At 36.5% G+C, this 27757-nt stretch overlaps 2 protein-coding genes across 2 annotated transcripts; both read left to right on the top strand.

Moving 5' to 3' along the window:
- Positions 1–939, top strand: LOC145545161 (olfactory receptor 6C74-like). Its single transcript, XM_081588954.1, has one exon. It carries the CDS (start codon positions 1–3, stop codon positions 937–939), a length of 939 nt encoding a protein of 312 aa, XP_081445080.1.
- A 21589-nt stretch (positions 940–22528) lies between these two features.
- On the top strand, positions 22529–23470 carry LOC145546939 (olfactory receptor 6C3-like). Its single transcript, XM_081595319.1, has one exon. It carries the CDS (start codon positions 22532–22534, stop codon positions 23468–23470), a length of 939 nt encoding a protein of 312 aa, XP_081451445.1. The 5' UTR covers positions 22529–22531.
- The last annotated feature ends 4287 nt before the right edge of the window (positions 23471–27757 follow it).

Genomic DNA, 27757 nt, shown 5'->3' with positions numbered 1-27757 from the left:
ATGGGAAATCATACAAGGGTGGTAGTGTTTATCCTAGCAGGTTTAACAAGTGATCCACAAATGAAAATTGTTTTATTTATCTTCCTGCTACTCACCTACTTGCTAAGCATCACTGGCAATCTGATTATCATCACACTCACCCTGGTAGATACTCACCTGAAGACCCCCATGTACTTTTTCCTTCGGAATTTTTCCTTTTTAGAAATTTCATATACTACTACATGCATCCCTAAATTTCTGGTTATGATGGCAACAGGAGACAAAACCATTTCCTATAACAGTTGTGTAACTCAAGTGTTTTTTGCCTTTCTTCTTGGAGCGTCTGAATTTTACTTACTGGCAGCAATGTCATATGACCGCTATGTTGCCATCTGTAAGCCCCTGCATTACACAACCATCATGAACAGTAAAATCTGCATGCAGCTTGTCCTGAGTTGTTGGCTTGCTGGATTCTTTGTCATCTTTCCACCACTCCTCTATGGCCTAAACCTTGACTTCTGTGCCTCTAACATTGTTGATCATTTCTATTGCGACACCACTCCCCTCCTACAAATCTCCTGCTCAGATACAAAGTTAATCGAGATGATGGGATTCATCTCAGCTGTGGTGACATTGGTGATCACATTGGTAATGGTTATCATATCATATACCTGTATTGCCCTGACCATTCTAAGAATTCCCTCAGCTAGTCATAGGAGAAAGGCTTTTTCAACGTGTTCTTCTCACATGATTGTGCTATCCCTTTCTTACGGAAGTGGCATCTTTATGTATGTTAAACCTTCAGTCAAACAAAAAATATCTTTTTCCAAAGGAATCTCAGTGCTCAACACCTCTGCTGCACCGCTTTTGAATCCTTTCATTTATACCTTAAGGAACCAACAAGTGAAGAAAGCCTTCATGAATATGATACACAGAGTTATTTCATTCTCAAAGAAATGAATATGATTTGCACTATACACAAAGAAGGTAAACAAAAGGGCATCAATCAACAACAGCATATCTAATGTAGTTCTAATACATATTTCCTACGTTTTTCCTCTCATTTCCACAATATTAATCTTTATTTAAAGCTTTTTTTAACACAAATTTTGTGCTAGAATTTTAATTTTATTTATATTCTTCCATAGAGATTTATTTTGAATCTCACCTTCTTTGTCATGTGAAAGAAATTGAGACACATTTTTAATTTGTTTCTTTATCTCTCAGTTCTAGTTCAGTTCAGTTCAGTCAGTCGCTCAGTCGTGTCTAACTCTTTGCAACCCCATGAATCGCAGCATACCAGGCCTCCCTGTCCATCACCAACTCCCGGAGTCTACCCAAACCCGTGTCCATCGAGTCGGTGATGCCATCCAACCATCTCATCCTCTGTCGTCCCCTTCTCCTCCTGCCCTCAATCTTTCCCAGCATTAAGGTCTTCTCAAATGAGTCAGCTCTTCACATCAGGTGGCCAAAGTATTGGAGTTTCAGCTTCAACATCAGTCCTTCCAGTGAACATCCAGGACTGATCTCCTTTAGGATGGACTGGTTGGATCTCCATGCAGTTCAAGGCACTCTCAAGAGTCTTCTCCAACACCACAGTTCAAAAGCATCAATTCTTCGGCACTCAGTTTTCTTTATAGTCCAAATCTCACATCCATACATGACTACTGGAAAAACCATAGCCTTGACTAGACAGACCTTTGTTGACAAAGTAATGTCCCTGCTTTTTAATATGCTATCTAGGTTGGTCATAGCTTTCCTTTCAAGGAGTAAGCATCTTTTAATTTCATGGCTGAAGTCACCATCTGCAGTGATTTTGGAGCCCCCAAAAATAAAGTCAGCCACTGTTTCCACTGTTTCCCCATCTATTTGCCATGAAGTGATGGGACCGGATACCATGATCTTAGTTTTCTGAATGTTGAGCTCTAAGCCAACTTTTTCACTCTCCTCTTTCACTTTCATCAAGAGGCTCTTTAGTTCTTCTTCACTTTCTGCCATAAGGGTGGTGTCATCTGCATATCTGAGGTTATTGATATGTCTCCCAGAAATCTTGATTCCAGCTTGTACTTCCTCCAGCCCAGCATTTCTCATGATGTACTCTGCATATAAGTTAAATATGTAGGGTGACAATATAAATTAATAATAAGCAATAAGCAGGGTGACAAAATAAGACTTAAGGCTCTCTAAATTCCTTACTAATTTTGATTCTGTTTTGTGCTAATTGGAAGGAATTTCTTTTAAAAACATATTGTTCAAGTTAAACCACTACTTTATCATTGATCTATTTTAAAATATTATATATATTTTAAGGATCTATCATCTACTCTGTATTTAACATAGAGCATGTACTGAAACTCTTGATAAGGCTCCAGAAATTTTAAACTAAAATATTCCAATTCCTATTTCTTTCTGTACCAAGATAGATTAAAGTTGCATCATCTGTCATCTTCATTATTTCAATTTGTCTATGAAATATCAATTTGATTATTTCTATTCATGCCAGTACCATCACCTCTGAATCCTGAATCCTCAGAGAATTTTCTACCACTTTTTTGTTTGTTTGTTTTTGATTAAATTGGATCTCTAACACAACTTTTAAATACAAGTACAACTTATTTCTTGAGAAGGCTTTCATGTGAAATGCTAAAATAATTTATGCTTAAAAGCTTTCACCTTTTCAGCTCTATTGAAGTAGGCTGAACAACAAATATGGTATTAAAGATAAGACTTCAGTTTATTGACTACTCAGTAAATGACAGAAACTGGTAGGTGTTTTATGTAAATCATATAATTTTGGAAACAATAGTGTGATATAAAAATTATTATCGTTGTGCATAAGAGCAAAGGATAGCTCAGTGAAGCTATTAGAAAAAAAGTCAAGAAAATAATCCTATTAATAATTGCATCAAAAAGAATAAATTTCTCAAGAAGAAATTTAACCAGGGATGTGAAATATTTCTATTCTGAAAGTATAAAACATTGATGAAAGGCATTGAGTATGATACAAATATATGGAATGATATCCTGTGTTTATGGATTAAAAGAATTAATTATGTTGCTAATATATCCACACTACCCAAGGTTATCTATAGATTTAATGAAATCCCTATTAAGATCCCTATGACATTTTTTCACAAAACTAGAACAAATAATCCTAAAATTTTATGGAATCACAATAGATCCCAAATAGTCAATGAAATTTTTAGAAAAAAGAGCAGTGCTGGCAATATCACACTCGCTTACTTCAGACCATACTATAAAGTTACAGTCATCAAATCAGTATGGTCTTGCAAAGAGAAAAAAAAAAAAGACACAGAGATCAATGGAACAGAATAGAAAGCCCAGAAACAGTGCATGATGGCTAAGTCACTTCAGTCATGTCCAACTCTTTGTGACCCTATGGACTTTAGCCCACCAGGCTCCTCTGTCCATGAGATTCTCCAGGTAAGAATACTGGACTGGGTTGCCATTCCCTAGCAAACAACCCAATTAAAAATTGAGCAGAGGACCTGAATAGACATTTTTTTCCCAGAGAAGACATACAGATGGCCAACAGGCACATGAAAAGGTGCTCAACATCCCTGATCACCAGGAAAAACCCAATCAAAACCACAGTGAGATACCACGTCAAACCTATCAGCATGGCTATTATCAAAAAGACAGTAAATAATAAGTGTTGGTGAGAATGTGGGGAAAAGGCAGCCCTTGTGCACTGTTTATGTGAATTTAAATTGATGCGGCCATTGTGGAGAACATCATGGAGACTACTCAAAAATTAAAAATAGAGCTACCATACAATCCAGCCATTGCACTCTTGGATATTTATCTAAAGAAAGCAAAAACACTAATTTGAAAAAAAATATATATGCACCTCAATGTTCATAGTAGCATTATTTATAGTAGCCAAGATATGGAAATAACCTAAAGTCCATCAAGAGATGAATGGATAAGGAAGAAGGGGTGCCTGTATATAGGCAATCAAGTATTACTCAACCACGAAAAGAAATGAAATTTTGTCATTTGTGGAAACATGATGAAGCTGAAGGAGCTTATGCTTAAGGAAGTAAGTCAGACAGAGAAAGACAAATGACAAATGTTTCACTTACATGTGGAATCAAAAACAAGCAAATTTAACAGAACAGAAAGAGACTGACAGATACAGAGAAGAAACTAGGGGTTACCAAAGGGAAGAGGAATTGGTGGAGGGTTAAAATAGGTGAAGGGGATTAAAAGATACATAGCTGCTGCTGCTGCTAAGTCGCTTCAGCCATGCCTGACTCTGTGTGACCCCAAAGACGGCAGCCCACCATCACCGCCCTCAATCCCTAGGATTATCCAGGCAAGAACACTGGAATGGGTTGCCATTTCCTTCTCCAATGCATGAAAGTGAAAAGTGAAAGTGAAGTCGCTCAGTTGTGTCCAACTTTTTGCGACCCCATGGACTGCAGCCTACCAGGCTCCTCCGTCCATGGGATTTTCCAGGCAAGAGTACTGGAGTGGGGTGCCAAGATACAAAGTGCTATTTTTAAAACAAATTATTTAGGGAGATGAAAATGTCAGAGTAGGAGGATGCTGAACTCACCTCCCCCAATGAATACATCAAAAACACATCTACCTATGGAACAATTCTCACTGAAAACAAATTGGAGACTGCCAGAAAGATTGCTATACAACCAAAGCTGTAAAGGAATATCCCCTAAGAGTCAGGTAGGAAGGAAAAAGAAGCAATCAGGTGGGGAACTGCACACCTAGGAGAGGACACTGAAGAGGGGAGAGGTTACATGGACTCAGAGGTCCTCTCTGAGGAGTGAGCAGTTTGAACGACATATCCACCATAGTCCTAGAGTCTAACACTGGGAAAACAAGTTTCCTTGGCTGACTTGAAAACCAGTGGAGTTGGCAGCAGGGCTTTGGGAAACTTAGACTCTGTGAAGAGCACATATACTTGCTTGCTCCTGAAACAAGGTGGAAGAAGCAGATTGAGATTGCCTGGGACTCTGGTCATTTGCCCATACTGGCCACATGTGTGCCCTGGCCGACGTCAAGTGTTCACTTCAGCCCCTCTTGCTCCATGGTGAAGCTCCCAACTAGGGCAAGGGCTGTCATTGCTGAGGACAGGCAACAGTAAGGGATAAAGTCAATTCAGACCTGGCAGTACATCTGAACAAAGTAGGGATGACCTTTGCTGGTGGTACTCATAGAGGTAGCATAATAGGTCCAGTCTTGAATACTGGTGTGCCAGAGCCACCCTAGAACACACCCTGGCCTGAAACAGGTGCCCATTCTGGCCCCTCTTACTCCAGCTCTAGCCCCTTCTGGATAAGGTTGTTGATGATGAGAGGCAGGGAGAGCACACACTTAAAGGGAACAGGAAATCAGATATAACCTGACCCTCAGTGCTTCTCCTTCTGCACCAAGGGAGAGTCCATATCCCTGATGGGGCTGTGTTGGCCTCTGACCATAGAAAAAGCCCAACTCACATCGGGCTCTGACTCTAGCCCCTTCATCTCCAACTGCCATCCCACCAAGTTGATAGCCACCAGCACACTCCAGGGGAAGATAAGATTTGTGCTCACTTTTGATCCAGATCTCTGACCAAAGTCACTAGGCTCACACAGACTATATAATGATGCACCCACACAAAACAGCCTTCAAGACAGGGATAGACATGACTGTTTCACTGAATTTCATAAAGGCAGAAATTTAAGCAACAAGAAGATGGAGTGATTTGTTTCAAATCAAACAAAAGAAGAAATTTCAACAAACAACTAGTGAAATGAAAATAAATAATTTAACAGATAAACAGTTCAAAATATTAGTAATGAAAATGCTAACTGAACTAGGGAAAAGAATAGATGAACAGAGTGATAATTTTAACAAGGAACTAGAAAATATGAAAAAATAAAACTGTCAGAGCTGGCTATTCTTCAGTTGCTCAGTCGTGTCCGACTCTTTGGACTGCAGCATGCCAAGCTTCCCTGTTCTTCATTATCTCCTGGAGTTTGCTGAAACCCATGCTCATTGAGTCGGTGATACCATCTAATCATCTCATCCTCTGTCATTCCCTTCTCCTCCTGCCTTCAGTGTTTCCCAGCATCATGCTTTTTGCTAATCAATCAGCTCTTCACATCAGGTATTGGAGCTTCAACTTCAGCATCAGTCCTTCCAATGAATATTCAGGGTTGATTTCCTTTACGGTTGACAGGTTTGATCTCCTTGCTGACCAAGGGACTCTCAAGAATCTTCTCCAGCAACATAGTTTGAAAGCATCAATTCTTTGGCATTCTGCCTTATTTATGATTCAGCACTCACATCCATACATGACTACTGGAAAACTATAGTTTTGGCTATATGGATTTTTGTTAGCAAAGTGATGTCTCTATCTAGGTTTCTCATAGTTTTTCTTCCAAAGAGCGAGTGTCTTTTAATTTAATGGCTGCACTCACCTTCTGCACTGATTTTGGAGCCCAAGAAAATAAAGTCTGTCACTGCTTCCACTTTTTCCCTATTTGCCATGAAATGATGGGACTCAATGCCATAATCTTAGTTTTTTGAATGTTGAGTTTTAAGCCAGCTTTTTCACTCTCTTCCTTCACTTTCATCAAGAGGCTCTTTAGTTCCTCTTTGCTTTCTGCCATTAAAGTGGTATCATCTGCATATCTGAGGTTGTGGATATTTCTCCTGGAAATCTTGATTCCAGCTTGTGAGTCATCCAGTACAGCATTTCATATGATGTACTCTGCATATAAGTTAAAAAAGCAGAGTGACAATATACAGCCTTGGCATACTCCTTTCTGAATTTTGAACCAGTCCATTGTTCCATGTCCAGTTCTAAACGTTTCTACTTGAACTGCATACAGGTTTCTCAGGAGGCAGGTATTCCATTCCAGGGAGTCTGGTATTTCATCTCTAAGAATTTTCCACAGTTTGTTGTGATTCACACAGTCAAAGGCTTTAGCATAGTCAATGAAGCAAAAATCAATGTTTTTCTGGAATTGTCTTGTTTTTTCTATGATCAAGTGTATGTTGGCAATTTAATCTGTGGTTCCTCTGCTTTTCCTAAATCCAGCTTGCACATCTGGAATTATCAGTCCAAGTACTGTTGAAGCCTTTTTTTGGTGGGATATTGAGCATAATCTTGCTAGCATGTGAAATGAATGCAATTTTACTTGTGATTATTTCCCCTCTAACCTAGACAGCATATTAAAAAGCAGAGACATCACTTGGTCAACAAAGGTCCGTCTAGTCAAGGCTATGGTTTTTCCAGTGGTCATGTATGGATGTGAGAGTTGGACTATAAAGAAAGCTGAGCGCCGAAGAATTGATGCTTTTGAACTGTGGTGTTGGAGAAGTCTCTTGAGAGTCCCTTGGATTGCAAGGAGATCCAACCAGTCCATTCTAAAGCAGATCAGTCCTGGATATTCATTGGAAGGACTGATATTGAAGCTGAAACTCCAATACTTTGGTCACCTGATGCGAAGAACTGACTCATTTGAAAAGACCCTGATGCTGGGAAAGATTGAGGACAGGAGGAGAAGAGGACAACAGAGGATGAGATGGCTGGATGGCATCACCAACTCAATGGACATGGGTTTGTGTGGACTCAGGGAGTTGGTGACGGATAGGGAGGCCTGGTGTGCTGCGGTTTATGGGGTCGCAAAGAGTTGGACACGACTGAGCGACTGAACTGAACTGAACTGAGCGAACGGAATCAGATGCCGTGGTTTTAGTTTTCTGAATGTTGAGTTTTAAGCCAACTTTTTGACTCTTCTCTTTCACTTTCAAGAGGCTCTTTAGTTCTTCTTTGCTTTCTGCCCTAAGGGTGGTGTCATCTGCAAATCTGAGGTTAAAGATTAATATTAATTTATATCTTTTAATACTACCAATTTATTCATGCATAATCTATTTAATGAGCTGAGAGAAAAGTGTAGCAGCGATTAAACATTAGTGTTATTGTTCAAATTAGGAAATATTTTAAAAAATGATTGCTATGTGACTTTCCATAGGAACTAGTTGTTTATTTTCTATATGAGAATTGTTAAGTTTTATAAGTAGTTCATTTATGAAAGAAAAGTGCATTATCTTGCTGGTTTATTTTAAAAATTAAAATTAAAAATGAAATACAATAATTATTGGATGTTTACATACCCAATAAGCACCCCCTTCAATAACTTGGGACACTTCTGAAGCTAATTGGAGAGTGATTGTAAATATCTGTTAAATGAAGGAGAACAATGCTAACAAAATGTATTCATTCCTTTCAGACTATCATACACATGGACATAAAGATATATGCCTATATCTCCTAACAATGCAACCAAAATAGTAGAAAAAGCTGAATTTTTCCTTCCTTAAGTAATTTTGAAATTCCTATACCTATTATTCCTATTATACTTTTGTTGGTAATAATCTGGATTTTATTCATCAAAGCAATTTCTATGTTTGACCAAAAATTTAAAATATGAAATATAATTAAAACATTTTCACAGACGCTGATTCATGTCAATGTATGGCAAAAACCACCACAATATTGTAAAGTAATTAAAAATAAATTAATTAATTAAAATTTTTTCATAGGTACACAGTATGTTTCATGATTTTTTGCCAGAAATATATGAGCATTAAACCATAATATATTTTTTACTTCTTTTTTACTTTAACTATGGGTCTTGATTTGACTACTATCTAAAAGAATAGAATAAAATGTAGTCAGGGAGAAATATATACATATTATGTAATTGATTGGATTATTTTACAGATTTCTGTTCAGCTTGGTAATGAGGTGAACACTAAAAGATATTTGATTCATGAATTGTATTTTTGAAAGAGTAAAATAATTGCATTTTGTCTTGATTATTTGTACATCTACATTTTCCATTTTGTGAAAATAGATATAATGATCATGGAGCATTATATAATTCTGGAAAATTTAAGAGCACAGTAAGTGAAAATTATGTATATATATGTATGTATGTATGTTCCATATTGAGACAGTCTAACATAGGAAAAGCTTAAGAATCTCTGAATATTCTCAAGTTATGATTCTGTTATGTGTTAACCAAGATACAGTTTGATTAAAAATACATTACCTTCCAGTTAAGCCATTAATTTTTCATTAGAGTCCTCTGAAATGCTTCATTTAAATATTTTTCAATATCTGTCATCTATTAGTTACTTACCATAAAAGATATTCTCACACTCCTAATAAGGATCTGGCATTATTGAACAGGCATCCTCACTCCCACTCTTCTCTTCCCAATTCCAGGCAGATTCAAGTTATATTCTCAATCTTCTCTACTACTTCTAATAGTCTATGATATATCACCTCCCATTAGCACTGACCTCTGGATTCTGATTCCCCAGTAGTTTAATAGTGTTATTGTTGTTGTTTTTAATTGTCTTGAACAAGTAGCACAGCTTATCAAATTTAGGTAGAACTTACTTCTTAAGAGAAAGTCGGACTGTTTGTGACCACATGGACTAGAGTCCATGGGAGTTTTCCAGGCCAGAATACTGCAGTGGATAGCCTTTCCCTTCTCCAGGGGATCTTCCCAACCCAGGGATCGAACCCAGGTCTCCTGCATTGTAGGCTGATACTTTACCAGCTGAGCCACAAACATTTAGAATATATTGGTGGCAGTTTAGTCACAAAGTCGTGTCTGACTATTGCGACCCCATGGACTGTAGCCTGCCAGGTTCCTCTGTCCATAGGATTCTCCGGGCAAGAATGCTGGAGTGGGTTGCCACTTCCTTCTCCAGGGGATCTTCCTGACCCAAGAATTGAAGCCGGGTCTTCTGCATTGCAGGCAGATTCTTTATCAACTAACCTACTAGGGAAGCTCTTTAGAATATATTACAACTATTCTTTTAATGTCATTAGAAAGTATAATTCAAGACTTATATGCCTTGACTCTTTAAAACATTCATATTGTAGGAGTCACACTGGAAATATTAAAAAAAATGTGTTTTGGCAAATAGGGACTATACAAATTATTTAACAGGAAAGAAGTCTTAGAATATCATGATCTCAAAAACAGTTTGCTACATCACTGTATCATGTGATACTTATGCAGAAAAAAATAGGTGCTCATGAGTAGGATTCTGAAAATGTTTCTTTCTTTGCTTGTCAGTTTGATATTAATTTTAACTAGTTATTGTGTCATTTCGGTAAATACATAAAAGAAAATTGAGAACCAGTGACTGGAGATAGAGTTCATTCAGCTTAGACTGACAGATTAACCTTACTGCAAATTGTTATTTTCCTGTTTCTATTTTGCAAGAATAATAATGTAGACTATGATTGGGAGCTTATCCTCTTGATCCTGCTGAATCTTTCCTAAACATTTTAATATATTTTTTCCTCTGAAATTTCTCCTTCTAAAGAATCTCATCCCCACTGGTCTATAAATTGCTGGTAACCACTGTGAAGTGAAGTGAAGTGAAAGTCACTCAGTCATGTCCGACTCTGTGACCCCATGGAATACAATCCATGGAATTCTCCAGACCAGAATACTGGAGTGGGTAGCTGTTCCCTTCTATGATTCATGTTGTCTTCTTTCATGAACCTTTATTCTTCTGCTTCTAATTATTGACTAAGTATTACTTGGACTCTTTATACCAATTATTTTACATTGGTAATTAGCTCTTTATTGAAATTATTTCTCATTATTTTCAAACTGTAAATATGTGTGGATATTCTTGAGTCCCTTTTTATTTCTGTTATTTCATGGCTTCTGTTATCTGAATCTCCCTCTGGTATGATTATGAATTCTCTTTCTTTTCTTTTACTGCATACTCTAAACTGTATGCAAATGTTGAGGGCTCTGGATGATGATTAACACTACAAATAAGATGTAATCTATGATTGTCCACAGTTAAGGCAGGAAATCTTAACCAAAATAAGGAATGAGATTATTCAAACCTGTGTTTAACATATTTTTTGAGAAATGGTGGATTCATTGTGCTTTTTAGGGAATAAGATTTCAGTGCTCTGAGCTAAACACCTAAGTTCTGACCCAGAATTTTCCACTTTGACAAAGCTTAAATGTTGAATTTTGGCTTCAGAAACTAAGAGACAGCAGGAATTTCTTGAGATTCTTCATAAGTAGGTGCTTTTTTTTTTGTAAGTATATTTTTTTGGTAACACTACCAGTTTATTTGTGCATAAACTATCTAATGAAATTAAAACTAATTGTAGCAGAGATTAACCATTATTGTTATTGCTCAAATTAGAGTATATTTAGTTTAAAAATTGTTGTCTTAAAGCATTTTCCATAGAAACTAGTTGTCAGTATCTATAAAAGAACTTTTAACATTACAAGTATTTCAATTACAGATGAAAAATGCCTTATATTACTGGCTTATTTTATTTTTATTGAAGTATAATTGCTTTACAATTTTGTGCTAATTTCTGCTGTACAAAGAAGTGAATCAACTACATGTATACATATATCCTCTGTTCCTTAAGCCTCCCTCCCACTGTCCCCATCCCACCTCTCTAGGTCATCACAGGGTACCAAGTTGTGCTGTACAGTAGCTTCCCACTAGCTCTCTGTTTGATATATAGCAGTGTATATATGTCAATACTCTTCCAATTCATATCACCCTGCCCTACCTCCTCTGTGTCCATGTGTCCATTCTCTATGTCTGCATCTCTATTTCTACACTGCAAACAGGTTCATCTGTAACGTCTTTCTAGATTCCATACATATGTGTTAATATGATATTTATTTTTCTCTTTCTGACTTACTTTACTCTATATGACAGAGTCTAGGTGCATTCAGATTACTACAAATGACCCAATTTTATTTTATTTTTTTATGGCTGAGTAATATGTCATTGTATTGTTATTGTTCTTCAGTCACTAAGTGGCGTCTAACTCTTTGTGACCCCATGGACTGCAGCACGTCAGCTTCCCTGTCCTTCACTATCTCCCCGAATTTGCTCAAATTCATGTCCACTGAGTCAGTGATACCATCCAACTATCTCATCCTCTCTCACCTCCTTCTCTTGTCCTCAATATTTCCCAACATCAAGGTCTTTCCAGTGAGTCAGATCTTCACATCAGGGGGCCAAAATATTGGAGTTTCAGCATCAGTCCTTCCAATGAATATTCAGGATTGATTTCCTTTAGGATTGACTGGTTTGATCTCCTTCCTGTCCAAGGGACTCTCAAGAGTCTTCTCCAATACCACAGTTTGAAAGCATCAGTTCTTGGGTGATCAACCTTCTTTATGGTCCAACTCTTACATCTGTACACGACTACTGGAAAAGCCATAGCTTTGACTATATGGACCTTTGTGACAAAGTGACTTCTCTGCTTTTTAATACACTTTCTAGGTTTGCCATAGCTTTTCTTCCAAGGAGCAAGCGTCTTTTAATTTCACAGCTGCAGTCATTGTCCTCAGTGATTTTGGAGCCCAATAAAATGAAGTCTGTTACTGTTTCCATTGTTTCCCCATCTACTTGCCATGAAGTGATGGGATCGAATGCCATGATCTTAGTTTTCTGAATATTGAGTTTTAAGGCAGCGTTTCAGTCTCCTCTTTCACCTTCATCAAGAGGCTCTTAAGTTCCTCTTCCCTTTCTGCCATTAGGGTGGTATCATTTAAAAAGTAATCTGAAAGATGTAGGTTTAACTTGGGTGCCTCCAGAAACATTATAAACACTTCAGTAAATTGAAATGATATGTAGTTAACAAACTTCCCTCGGGAAAGAAATAATTAACATCAGATTTGGTGATTCTTCCAAAAATTTTATGAAACTGTAATTATACACACATTCTTCCAAAAATTTGCATAGGAGGGAAAAATTACCAATTCATTTTTAAGTCATCATTACCTTGATATCAAAAGCAGACAAAGACATTAAAAAGTAAAATTATATAGCATAATCTCCATGAATACATTTAAAGCTATTTCAAATTGCATCCAAGAAAATAAAAATGATGTTTTATCATAACTAAATTTTCTTTCAGGAATGCATTGTTGATTTAACATTGGGGGGAAACATATTTCATTGTGTCAACAAGAAAAGAAAAGTCATTTAAACATACACAAATGAATGATTAAAAAAAAAACCTCAATATACATAGGTGAGAAAAACTCTAAGAAATCTAGGGATACAAGGGAACTCCCTCAACTAGATGAAGGAATTCGAAGGCTCCTGCAGATAAGATCATGTGCGTGCTTGCCAAGTAGCTTCAGTCATGTCTCTTTGCAACCCTATGGATCATAGCCTACCAGGCTTCTCTGTCCGTGGATTCTCCAGGCAAGAATACTGGAGTGGGTTGCCTTGCCCTCCTCCAGGAGATCTTCCCCACCCAGGGATTGAACGTATGTCTCTTCAGTTCAGTTCAGTTCAGTTCAGTTGCTCAGTCGTGTCCAACTCTTTGCAACCCCATGAACCGCAGCATGCCAGGCCTCCCTGTCCATCACCAACTCCCGGAGTCCACCCAAACCCATGTCCATTGAGTCGATGATGCCATCCAACCATCTCATCCTCTGTGGTCCCCTTCCCCTCCTGCCCTCCATCTTTCCCAGCATCAGGATCTTTTCCAATGAGTCAGCTCTTCACATCAGGTGGCCAAAGTATTGGAGTTTCAGCTTCAACATCAGTCCTTCCAATGAACACCCAGGGCTGATCTCCTTTAGAATGGACTGGTTGGTTCTCCTTGCAGTCCAAGGGACTCTCAAGAGTCTTCTCCAACACCACAGTTCAAAAGCATCAATTCTGCGGCGCTCAGCTTTCTTCACCGCCCAACTCTCACATCCATACATGACCACCGGAAAAACCGTAGTATGTCTCTTATGTCTCCTCAATTCGCCCACAGGTTCTTTACCACTAGCGCCACCTGGGAAGCCTAGCCAACAGCATACCAAAGTTAAAAAAATTTTTTTTTCTTCACAACATCAGGGAAAAGCAAACAAACAAGGATGTTTACTTTTCTCACTGTCATTTAACATTAACTTAGAAGTTCTAGCCAGTGCAACAAGTCTAAGAAAGTAAATAAAAGACACCCAAATTAAATAATTAGGAATAAACTTTCTTCATTCAGATAACATAATTGTCAAAGTGGAAAAATCCAATGAACCTGCAAAAGTGTTATTATTATTAATAAATAATTTAGAAAAATTTCCAGAACAAAAAAATACAAAAATTACTCATATTTCTAAAAAATTGGAAATTAATATTTAAATGCAATTTTCAATATATAAGCATAAAATACTTACCTGTAAATCCAAAATGTACAATTAGTGTACATTAAAATCTATGCCACATGGCTGAGACAAATGAAGAAGATCCAAAATTAAATCAAATGTTAAAATGGATATGTTCATGGGTCTGATAGGGTTAATAGTTCAGAAACTCAGTATTTTTTAGTTGTCAGTTACTTTGAAATTGATCTGTTGATTTAGTGCAATCTCACTGAAAATCTCTAAAGTGACTTTTTTTTTTTTGATGTATGTGAAAGTTGACAAGTCAATTCTTAAATTCTTACAGAAATGTAAAGGACCTAGTAACAGCCAAACAGCTTTAGAAATGAATGATGCTAGATGACTGTTGTTGCTGTTTAGTTGCTAAGTTGTGTTCAACTCTTTTGCAACCCTATTGTCTATAACCTGCCAGGCTCCTTTTCCGAGGGATTCCCAGGTAAGAATACTGCAGTGGGCTGCCATGTCCTTCTCCAGAGGATCTTACCAACACAGGGATCGAACCTATGTCTCCTGCATTGGCAGGCAGATTCTTTACCACTGAGCCACCTGGAAAGCCCCTTAACAATGTCTACAAAGGTCTTAAATAACAACAACAACAAAATGATAGTAATGACATTAACACATTTTAAAAATGCAATTAATAATTCTCTATTGCTTTCTAACCATGCAGAGTCATGGAAATCCAAGCAGAGAATTACACATAGCAAATGAAGGAACTAAAATATAAATTGACAATGAAACATTTGGATAAATCTGTAGTTATTTTAGAAAGAAAATAAATTGAGTCAATAAATACATTTTAAAATTCTGGAAAATGCAAATTACATGAATAGGACATATAATGGGATACTAAATTTGTGATAGTAGCTTCATTATATAATATGGAAGTTATTGAATATTGTATATGCGGCTTATATTAATAATGCTGCTATCCCTCAGCTAATGCAAGTACCTCACATCAACAGTGTCCTTCAAATATAGTTCAAATTAAGAGTTACATGTCATAACCAAGTAAATAATTGCCTGCTCCTGCCAATAAAATTTAGTAAGAACTGAGAATCCTATAATTGGCACTAGGAAATGTTTATAGAATATAGTTTTAACTGCACATGGATATCTGCTTCCAGAATCCAGAAAATATAGCACTTACGCTTCTATAAGAGAGTTTTACCTTGTTTCTATCACTAGAAGGATTTGTTGGAATGGGATCTCTCCAAAATAAGAAGGATCAATCTCGTCACATTCAACCCTAAAACAAAACATTATGTAAAACTTCATATATATCTTTTAGGTAAATGTGTAAGACATTTTAGAGATTTTATTTGGCAGATAAAGAGGTGGTCTGATATCTCCAGTAGCCATCCCTTCGTAATTCATCAGTTGAAGTTGGTCTTCTGTAAATAGTTATTGGAAATTTCTAAAGCAATAACTTGGAGAGGCCATGTCTCTCCATCAGTCCCTCCCTGGATCGCCCTGTTGTTATCACGGCCAGGTTAAGGTCTTCAGCGTGTTGCAATCCTTTCCGAAGAACTGTTGAATGATTTGGCAGATTCGAGGAATACAAGTTGAGCTACTTAATTTTTTACTAATTATAAAGTTACAGTCATCATTGCAGTGCGGCGTAGTATTAAAGTAAATAAATACATCTGTAGAACATAATAGAGAGTCCAGAAATAGACAAAACCTATATAGATAACTGATTTTTTAACAAAGGGTAAAAGGCAAATCAGTTGGAAAGGGATTTTTTTCTGTTTTTTTAGGAATTGATCTGATGTTGTTTCTCTATAATAGAAAAGGAGTCGGCTGCCATTCAATTCTGAATTCCTATAGTAGACCTGAAGTTGCCTTAAGAATGAATGTCAGTAAGCAGTTTTTCTTCCTATTAAAACACCAATAACAAGTCTCAATTAGCTTTGGGTGACTTTTGGTGGTCTCAACAAAGCTGTAGGAGACTTTAATAATATATTAGAATTATGTCTCGTAAAAATGTGTATTTTGAGTGTACTCTTTCATATCGAGGGCAAATGTTTCAGATATATAATTTCTCCTAAATAGGCTCTCATGCCAGTCCCATCACTTCATGGCAAATAGATGGGGAAACAGTGGGAAAGTGGCAGACTTTATTTTTTGGGCTCCAAAATCACTGCAGGTGGTGACTGCGGCCATGAAATTAAAAGACGCTTACTCCTTGGAAGGAAAGTTATGACCAACCTAGACAGCATATTAAAAAGCAGAGACATTATTTTACCAACAAAGGTCCATCTAGTTAAGGCTATGGTTTTTCCAGTAGCCATGTATGGATGTGAGAGTTTGACTATAAAGAAAGCTGAGAAGAACTGATGCTTTTGAACTGTGGTGTTGGAGAAGACTCTTGAGAGTCCCTTGGACTGCAAGGAGATCCAACCAGTCCATCCTAAAGGAGATGAGTCCTGGATGTTCATTGGAAGGACTGATGTTGAAGCTGAAACTCCAATACTTTGGCCACCTCATGTGAAGAGTTGACTCATTTGAAAAGACCCTGATGCTGGGAAGGATTGGGGGCAGGAGGAGAAGAGGACGACAGAGGATGAGATGCCTAGATGGCATCACTGACTCGGTGGACATGGGTTTGGGTAAACTCCAGGAGTTGGTGATGGACAGGGAGGCCTGGCCTGCTGCAATTCATGGGGTCACAAAGAGTCGGACATGACTGAGCGACTGAACTGAACTGAACTGAATATTTAAAAGAATGAAAGTGGACCCATATCTTACAATACTCAGCAAAAATTAACTCAAAATTGACTGAAAGCCTAAATGTAATACCTGGAACTATGAAACCCTCAGACAACATAAGAGACAGTTCCTTGACATTGTTCTTGGCAATGATTTTTTTTGGATATGACACTAGTAGCACAAACAACAGAAGTTATTTTTTTGAAAAATTAATTCAATCAATTAATATCTAGGAAGGCTAACCAAGGAAAAAGAAACGATACAAACTACTAATATCATTAATGAAGTAAAAGGTATATTCATGATCCCACAGACATTAAAAGGAAATAAGGAAAAATTACAAATAATATTATGATCATAAATATGATAGCAAATGAAATTAACCTATTCTTGAAAAACACAAACTTAAGAAACTCACTGAAGAAGGCATGACTAGCCCTACATCTATTCAAGTGTGTGAAAGTGGTGTTAAAAATCTTCCCCAAATAAAAAAATTTACCAACTTTTTATTAGCCTTATCCTAATCTGAAACCAGAAAAATAAATTCTTAGGAGAGGAAACTACAGCTCAATATCTGTCTTAAACATTGATAAAAGATTTCTTAATAATATTTGATTAGTAGTTAAAATGCAGTAATATACATATATATATATGGATAACCCAAACTTTTATACATATTAACATTTTATATATATAAAAGTCAAGTGTGGTTGCATTTCTTTTCTTGGCTTAAGATGTATAAAGATGAATTAAACAAAAGCCATTTCCTCCACATTACATAGCATTATAATGCAAAAAGGTGTATGTATGAGTAATTGCAATAAAGTAAGATAAGTGTGCAGAGTTTTAGGAGAGCAAAGAACAGAGGGCACCTAATCCTGGCTTTGCAAACCAGGGAAGATTTCAAGGAATATATGACATTTAGATAAAACCTTAAAGAAAAATGTGTGTGTGTGTGTGTGTGTGTGTGTGTGTGTGTGTGTGTGTGTGTCTGAGAGAGAGAGAGAATGCCTAGCAATTACAAGAAATGATGAGCAATTTGATAAGGTCAGAGCAGAGGTCACATAGGGCCTAGGTTCCAGAAAGATGCCATGCACTTAAGCAGTATTTCAAGAGTAATAGAAAGAGAAATAACTGCCTGATACAACTATCTGCATTAATGGGAATGCTCTGTAATCTGTGCTATTCAATATGTTAGCCATTAGCCACATTTGACTTTGGAGTACTTGAAATGAAATTAATGTAACTGAGGATTTGAGTTTGTATTTTTAACTAATTCACATTTTTATTTAAATAGCCACACATGCAACTTGCCACTTATACTGTGAACTTACAGTCTAGTGAGAGTGAGACCACGTTAGCAATTAAAATATAATTACTACTGCAAAGATGAAGTACAAGGCATTATGGAAACATGTGAGGGTTTGGGAAAATCAAAGATTCAGGGAATACTGCCATAAAGAATAAAGTTAAAGTAGATTTATCGGATGACTAGAAGAGAATTGAAGTTCCAAAGAAACCACTTCCAAGAGGCAGATTATCAGACTGGTAAAACAAATAAACAAAAAACACAAGTATGCTCCAATGAAAAAGTGAAGGTGGATGTAATGCAGTAGGTCTGAATGGAAGGAGGGGATCCAATCTTACAGGACTTTGAAAAATTAGACTCTTTATATTGAAGTCAAAGAAACCTCCTTTTTCTGGAATATGAGAATTATGAGTTTCTCAAGGCAAGGCAATATTTCAGTGGAGTCAGTTACTTTCTCAGCTGAAAGATGACATACAAATCTTGTTAATGAGAACAATGAGCTAGACAGAATCTGCTAACAGGGGATAACAGGACATTGACGCTCTTAGCAACTCACTGTCCAAACTCTCATATTGTCTCTAGCTCATTGATGTCAGAGCAATTAGTTATTCATTTAAAAAGCAAAAAAAAAAAAAAATCCATATCTCATATAATAATAAATTCTGGATGGACCAAAGACAAAAATGTAGAAAGCAAGGTCATAGAAGTGTTGAATATAAGCAGATATTTATAGAATTTTGAAATATGTGGAAGGATGTACCGAGAAGAATAGGTCACCAAGAATTCATGACAGACTGTACAACTTTCAGAGTTGAACCACTCCATTAAAAGTTAAAAAGGAAGGATTGTCTCTGAAAACATCCTGCCACAGATATGACTGGGGGTTACTATTCATAACAGATATATCCTACTAATAAATAAAAAGACAACAAAGCCAAAAAAAAGTGAACACAAGTTGAAATAGACCATTCATGGATGAGAAATAAAAATAAAAATGTTCAATCTCTCTATTAATTGCAGAATATGAAATTTAAAGTAATATTAATGTGTATACCCTACTGCAGCTTCCCTGGTAGCTCAGTTGGTAAAGAATCTGCCTGCAGTGCAGGAGAACCCAGTTTGATTCCTGGGTCAGAAAGATCTGCTGGAGAATGGATAGGCTACCCTATCCTATCCGTTAAATACCACCAGAGGCTACCACTCCAGTATTTTTTGGGCTTCCCTAGTGGCTCAGCTGGTAAAGAATCTCTCTGCAATGCGGGAGATCTGGGTTCAATCCCTGAGTTGGGACTATTCTGCTAATTTATACATTATCACTTTCATCTTTATACTATGCTGTGAATGAGGATCATTAGGATTCTCATTTTATGGGTAGAGCAACCTCAGAAAGGTTAAATCAAGTTGGAAAGTTTACAAAGAGCTTGGCTCTCTTTAACCTCAAGACCTAGGCACCTAGGCACCATGATGCGGTCTTTATGATATTATCTTTTCATTAAATTAATTGTGGCATCATTTTCATCCTTCTATAAAATTTGTGAATGCATCCAGTACTGATTAGGATGCACTGAAAGAGTTCATTCTTGTCTGTAGGAGAGAAATTTTGAAGTATCTATTAAAATTTAGTATATATGTTACATCAATACTTCTATGTATGCAAAAAAAAAAGCATAAATATAGACTTAGCATTGTAACCAATGATGTGAAATTGGTAGCAGACTAATCCCCTAAATCTCAATCAACAATGAAATTACCAAATTATATACATCTCCTCTGGTATTCTATGCAATCGTTATAATGAGTTCTATCTAGATAATTTGACAACAAATAATATCGATTACATATTATTAACTGAAAATAAAGGAAAATTGCCAAATATTTTCTGTAATAAAGTTTCATTAATGTAAGAAGAAAAAAATGTATCTCTGAGTGTGTGAATGTGGCTATGTTTATAGCTGAATATATGGAAAAATATGTAGCAGAACACAGTACAAAAATTTAACACTATATAATTTTAAGCTTTGAAGGCAAACAAAAATTCATTTGGAAACATAAGGGTCATTCTATATGTCACAATGTGCTGATTTGATACTGGTTCTCTCATACTTGATTCTCATAGCATTAAGCATATGTGACTATTACAATGAAAAATACTAAAGTTTCAAGTACTCTTCTTATTTTTAAGAATATTAAAATGCTTTCTTTATTCATTCATTCTTCTTTGTGCTGGTGGAGATGTGAAAATGAATGAAACACAGGTACTACCCTTAGTGAAGGGTCCACTGTGGTGTAGCCCAGCCCTGTATTCAACCCACCCCAAAGGAACTGAGGATAAATTATCTCCCAAGTGTGGACTGAGTGCCATGTATTTATTAGAAAAATTAAGTCGAACCAAAGGAAAACCAACTGGTTGGCACCCTTTTGCTTTTATCCTGCTTTGTTCATTAGCAGCAGTAAAAGTGTATGTCATGACATCACTACATCTCTTGAATTACCTCTCCTTACACCCTTTCTGTCTTCCCTCTGGTTTCAGAGGTTTAAGAAGTGACCAGAGAAGGTAAAATCGTTTAATCTTTTGGTAATAGTCAATCTTCATCTTATCCAGGGAGCTCTGAAATGTTTTACTTTTCAGTCATTAAGCAGTGTTTCTTGAACTTTTCCTTCAAGAACTCTCAGGATTATAAGAGTAATTTCTTAAAGTTTCAGTCAGGACAATGTTTACCTTTATATGGCAAGATGAAAGAAATGAAAAAAAAATTTTGTAGAAGAGTTTATAGAAAATATCCATGAAATCAAGCCTGTGTCTTCTCTATGTAAGATACTTATATATAATAGACAGAGACAAGGATGAGATAATGACCAAAAAATCTTCTAAAGTATAATGTGAATGCTTTACATCTCATATTTTAAGTAAATAAAGAAAATCTGGGATTATATTTCTGACTGGAATCATTAAATGTATCAGAAAGTAAGAATGTTCCCAGTTTTTAAATGTGTATTTCACCTTTTTTCCATCCAAAAGTTTACTTTGCCATAATAAATTGCTTTAACATATTTACTATTACTTGTTTTGTATTTTAATATATCAATCATTGTTCAAAACACAGCAATAGTTTCTGCCTTTTGATCTGCCAGTTTTGCTAATATGTATAGCAAAATATGTTTATTCTTAAAGGAAGAAAATGCTGATCGGTAGGAAGAAATTAAAGAGAAAAAAGAAGGCACTATACAAGCTTTGATACTTATCACTTGTTGACTGTTTTAGTTCATGCTATTAAAAGAAAATAAATATTAATAAGAGCTTACACACAGATACAATTCTGGTTGCTAAGAAAAAAAGAGAGATCAAGATGGATAAAAATTATATAGTTTACTTTTGAACAATTTTGGTTACTAGACAGTAACTATAAACAGAATTTTATTTACTCTAATGATTTAGCCTCCTAGAAAGAAGTTAATGGGATATTTTGGCATCAGAAGGCTCCCTCTTGTGTTCTGTCCTGTCCTCAGACACAAAAGGGTAAAAAGACAGAGTAAATATAGCAAAATTTAAAAAATGAGACAACTGTAAATTTAAAGGGAAGTAAAAATGATATAAATGGATCAGTATGTCATAGAAATGAAATATTAATATAGCTCTATGTGGGTATTAATCAATGTCTCTAATTTCTTATTTCTTTCCTATAAATTAGAACTTTGTTCTTGTTTATAAGTAAGGCAATTCTAGTTCTATGTATATGTGGTTGTAAACACATTTATTTATTTTGGGCATATTGAAGAAATATATACTAAGAAAGAAAAAATCATAGCTATTATTAGGCTCAGGAATTGTCATTGGGTCATCAGTTACCACTGAAGCCTTCTAAGCCAATACAGTTTGTACATAGTAACAGAACCATAACTCAAAATTAGATATTTCAATCCTATAAGCACAGAATCCTGGAAACTAGAAACTAATGTCTTAATATCTAAACTACAGATTTGGCTAGTAAATATGGTTGTAGAAAATGTAATTAAAAGATATTTGCTCACATAGAAAATTTAGTCCTATGTAGAGGTTTTATTTCAAATCACTTATGTGGGGACTTTTAACATAGACCTGTAAATACATTTTTCTCTTTAATAGACAATGTGTAAAGTGTTTTGCTTTAGTAGGAGTGAGTGAATATTGCAAAAATTATGGCAGGGGAAAAGGTCCAGTGCTTCCTTTAATGAGAGCTAATAATTCCAATATTTAAATCTTCAACTCCTTTACTATTCACTTATTCTTTGTTTTGTTTTATATCAACAGATTTGGCTTAAAGAAAATAAAATCAGTATGAGAAACAACACGACGCTTACAGAATTTGTCCTCTTGGGCATATCAGACAACCCAGAGCTTCAGGTTGTCATTTTTATCTTTTTATTTCTGGCTTATGTATTGAGTGTTGCTGGAAACCTAACCATCATCATCCTCACTTTAACAGACTGTCATCTAAAGACTCCAATGTATTATTTCCTCCGGAATTTCTCCTTCTTAGAGATTACATTCACCAGTGTTTCTATCCCCAGGTTTTTGGGGGCAATCATTACTAAAATCAAGACTATTTCCTATAACAATTGCTTGGCTCAATTATTTTTCTTCATCTTCATGGGTGTGTCTGAGTTTTTCCTTCTCACTGCCATGTCTTATGATCGGTATGTTGCCATCTGCAAGCCTCTCCATTACATGACCATCATGAACAAGAAAATCTGTACCTTGCTGGTCTTTAGTTCATGGCTAGGGGGATTTATTACCATTTTTCCACCACTCATGCTTACCCTTCAGCTAGATTTCTGTGCTTCCAACATAATTGATCACTTCTCTTGTGATTACTTCCCCATTTTGCAACTCTCATGCTCAGATACATGGCTTTTAGAGATGATTGGCTTTTACTTTGCTTTTGTGACTCTGCTCTTCACATTGGCATTAGTGATTCTATCCTACATGTGCATTATTAGCACCATTTTGAGAATACCATCGGCTACTCAGAGGAAAAAGGCTTTCTCCACATGTTCCTCTCACATGATTGTCATTTCCATTTCTTATGGAAGCTGTATATTCATGTATGTCAAGCCTTCAGCAAAAGAAAGAGCTTCATTGACCAAAGGAGTAGCTATTCTCAACACTTCCATTGCCCCCATGTTAAATCCTTTTATTTATACTTTGAGGAACGAGCAAGTAAAACAAGCTTTCAAAAACTTAGTTCATAAAGTGATATTTTCTAGAAATAAATGAAAGTGTGTATTAACATGAATGAATGCAATTTAACTTCTACAGTATCCACCTAGCTCCATCTCACAGATATCATCTGCACTGCTGAGCTCATTAGCTCAAGCTTCCTTTTTAATGGAATTGACTATGCTGTGTCTTCCTTTCAAACCATCTGTAGCTTCCATATGATCACTGACTTACAATTCCAAATAGAAAACCAGTAACTTTAAAACATAAATTATTTTATCCATTTTCTGAATAATAAAAAATATCATATTTAATAAAAAATATTTAATATGGTAATTTCTAAAGGAGTAAACATTGTTTTAATCAGTTTACTCTTAAATTTTATCTTTTGGTACTAATATAGCAGTAGCAGTTTCTTAAAGTTGTGAAATATGAAATAAATAATCAACAACCATATTTTTTGCACACTATCTGCAGTATCTGTCCAGTTCTTTCCACTCATCTGATGTACTTGGATATTTATTTTCCTACTTTCAGATAACTCAGTTCAGTTCAGTCGCTCAGTCGTGTCCGACTCTTTGCGACCCCGTGAATTGCAGCACCCCAGGCCTCTCTATCCATCACCAACTCCCGGAGTCACCCAAACCCATGTCCATCGAGTCGGTGATGCCATCCAACCATCTCATCCTCTGTCGTCCCCTTCTCCTCCCGCCCTGTATCCTACCCAGCATTAGGGTCTTTTCCAATGAGTCAACCCTTCGCATGAGGTTGCTAAAGTATTGGAGTTTCAGCTTGAACATCAGACCTTCCAATGAACACCCAGGATTGATTTCTTTTAGGATGGATTGATTGGATCTCCTTGCAGTCCAAGGGACTCTCAAGAGTCTTCTCCAACACCACAGTTCAAAAGCATCAATTCTGCGGCGCTCAGCTTTCTTCACCGTCCAACTCTCACATCCATACATGACCACTGGAAAAACCATAGCCTTGACTAGATGGACTTTTGTTGGCAAAGTAATGTCTCTGCTTTTAAATATGCTATCTAGGTTGGCCATAACCTCCTTCCAAGGAGTAGGGAAGGGAAGTCGCTCAGTCGTGTCCGACTCTTTGCGACCCCGTGGACTGTAGCCTACCAGGCTCCTCCATCCATGGGATTCTCCAGGCAAGAATACTGGAGTGGTTTGCCATTTCCTTCTCCAGGGGATCTTCCCGACCCAGGGATCGAACCCAGGTCTCCCACATTGGAGGCAGACGCTTTAACCTCTGAGCCACCAGGGAAGTCCAAGGAGTAAGCGTCTTTTAATTTCATGGCTGCAGTCACCATCAGCAGTGATTCTGGAGCCCAAAACAATAAAGTCTGACACTGTTTCCACTATTTCCCCATCTATTCCTCATGAAGTGATGGGACCAGATGCCATGATGTTAGTTTTCTGAACGCTGAGCTTTAAGCCAACTTTTTCACTCCCCTCCTTCACCTTCATCAAGAGGCTCTTTAGTTCTTCTTCACTTTCTGCCATAAGGGTGGTGTCATCCGCATATCTGAGGTTATTGATATTTCTCCTGGCAATCTTGATTCCAGCTTGTGTTTCTTCCAGCCCAGCGTTTCTCATGATGTACTCTGCATATAAGTTAAATAAGCAGGGTGACAATATACAGCCTTGATGTACTCCTTTTCCTATTTGGAACCTGTCTGTTGTTCCATGTCCAGTTCTAACTGTTGCTTCCTGACCTGCATACAGGTTTCTCAAGAGACAGGTCAGATGGTCTGGTATTCCCATCTCTTTCAGAATTTTCCACAGTTTACTGTGATCCACACAGTCAAAGGCTTTGGCATAGTCAATAGATAACTAGAAATTCATAATATCTCATAATTCTTAGTTATGCTGAAGGCATGTGTTATGTTTATTTTATATACTCTCCTTATGTATGTACATTATTTTTATAAATACATAAAAAGGAATAGTTAGACAGCTACCAGGACTCTAATGCCACCTGAAAATTTAACAGGAATTTCTTGAATAATATTTCCTCTATAGAGAGCATTTATTCCATTATGTATGCTGAATTAAGTATGTTCTGTTTCATATGTTATGTAGTCTTACAGGTATATGGCAACTTGCACGTGTGCTCAGTCACTAACTTGTGTCCGACTTTTTGCAACCCATGGACTGTAGCCCACCAGGCTCCTCTGTCCATGGGATTTCCCAGGCAAGAATACAGGAGTGGGTTGCCATTCCCTCCTCCAGGGGACCTTCCTGACCCAGGGATCAAACTCGAGTCTCCTGCATCTCCTGCACTGGAAGGTGGATTCTTTACCACTGAGCCATCTGACAGGCTGTGTGCCAAATTAGGCATGATTACATCTTACACAAATGTGTAAATAGATGCTCAGAAAATTTGAGTGATTTGCCTGAGTGATTTGCCTAATTAATCAATGCTGCTGCAGCTGTTTAGTCATGTCTGACTCTTCTATGACCCCATAGACTGTAGCCCCCCAGGCTCCTCTGTTGATGGGATTTCCCAGGCAAGAATACTGAAGTGGGCTGCCCTGGCCTTCTCCAATATAACCAATATGATAGCTCAATTTGAAAAAGCAAACAAAAAGTGTTTATACTGTATACTTATTTGAAACTCGGTAAGGATCTGCAAATTTTGCACAGCGTTTACTAAAGACCTGCATGATTCTATTGCCTTTCACCCCCATCATTTTTCTTGGGTGTGTTTATATTAATATAATTATAGTCTATTTACCCAAGGTACTAGCTCCTAAAGTTATGCTTGGTATATAGATTAAAGCATTAATCAAAACAAGATATTCTTCAATTCCTGTTGTGCTGAGCAACAGGAGTAGAAAAAAAGTATAAACTATTATACTTTTAATGTATAGCAGTATAATGGTAACAAATTTGTTTACTGGAAGACAGATTAAAAATAATGGAGTTAATGAATGTAGTTAGTTAAATGTGTAGATTACCAGTTTAAAAAAAAATGACATGGAGTATTGGGTAGAAATCTGTAGTAGGAATCAAGATAACTGCTTGTTAATATCTGTCTAACAATGATGTCAAGGGAAAAGGCTTCACACTTAGTGTTATTTTTTTGTTTGTTTGTTTTGGTCTCGTTGGATACTGTTCTCAAGCTTTCTTTTCTAATTCCAATACTAATGTGTCTTATGTTTTATATTCCTTCGTGTTTTGTGCACATTTCTGTTCTGGCAATTTTGACTCACTGAATTAGTTCCCTTGAGCCTGTATGAGAGAGAATAGAGAAAACATCAAGTAGCTTGTGCTACTTAAAATCTATGCAGAAACGATTCCAGAGGATTTTTAAACACCTGATATTTTTTATCTTGCATATATTTACCTTTTCTCATTCTCTGTTGTCAAATAAACATTTCCTCTCTGAATAAAAGAGAAGCTTAAGACAAAAACATTGACAATAGAAAGCAAATTTGTGCAATGAGAAGAAATGTTTTTTGCAGAAATGGATTACAACCATGGTAGTTGCTAATATGTTTATATTGTAGCCATTCAAATGTTAGCAAACTTGTACAAAAATCAAAGGTAAGTTTGGCAAATAGATAGCAGTGAAAGTCTCTAAATTTTATCAGTGATTTATTACTTATCAACTCAACAAATTAAATAGGATAAGAGCTTGCTATACAGCACAGGCAACTGTACTCAATACTCTGTAATACCTGTATGAAAAAAAATCTAAAAAAGAGTGTATGTATGTATATGTATAACTGATTTCACTTTGCTGTGGAAGTGGAAGTGCTAGTCACTCAGTTATGTCCAAGTCTTTGTGACCCTAAGGACTATATAGCCCACTCCTCTCTCCATAGAATTCTCCAGGCAAGAATACTGAAGTGGGTTGCCATTTCCTTCTCCAGGGGATCTGCCCGACCCAGGGATCGAACCAGTGTCTCCTGAATTGGCAGGCAGATACTTTACCACTGAGCCACCAGGGAAACCCTCACTATTAAATAAAGGCAGGTAATTATTATTTCTGTTGTTTGTTTCTAACTGAATATAGGCTTTGCAGTAATTTGCTTAAGAGAATAGACTTTAATTTCTGGTATATTCTTTGCTAGCTATATAATACATCTAAGGTACATAACCTAACTTAGCCTATTTATTTATTTGAGAATAAAGATTAAAGGTTCATAGGTATGTTATAAGGGCTAAATGAAATAAAATAAAAAAAGTTATTATTTCACTGAAATAAGTAATACCTTTTCTAAAACACAAGTGCTATGATTATCCTTCCCAGTGTTGAGAATTAATTACAGTCAAAAGAAAATGAAAGTAAATAAAGATAAAGAAAATTAGTCTTCTTAACATA

Source organism: Giraffa tippelskirchi, chromosome 4 (assembly GCF_054371585.1).
Source record: "Giraffa tippelskirchi isolate mGirTip1 chromosome 4, T2T-mGirTip1v1.2.pri, whole genome shotgun sequence".
Taxonomy (NCBI): domain Eukaryota; kingdom Metazoa; phylum Chordata; class Mammalia; order Artiodactyla; family Giraffidae; genus Giraffa; species Giraffa tippelskirchi.
The sequence above is the reverse complement of the archived record's forward strand: the minus strand, read 5'-3'. Positions and strand labels throughout refer to the sequence as shown.

Coding starts and splice junctions, on each gene's coding strand:
- LOC145545161 (XM_081588954.1), top strand. CDS start 1: ATGGGAAATCATACAAGGGTGGTAGTGTTTATCCTAGCAGGTTTAACA.
- LOC145546939 (XM_081595319.1), top strand. CDS start 22,532: ATGAGAAACAACACGACGCTTACAGAATTTGTCCTCTTGGGCATATCA.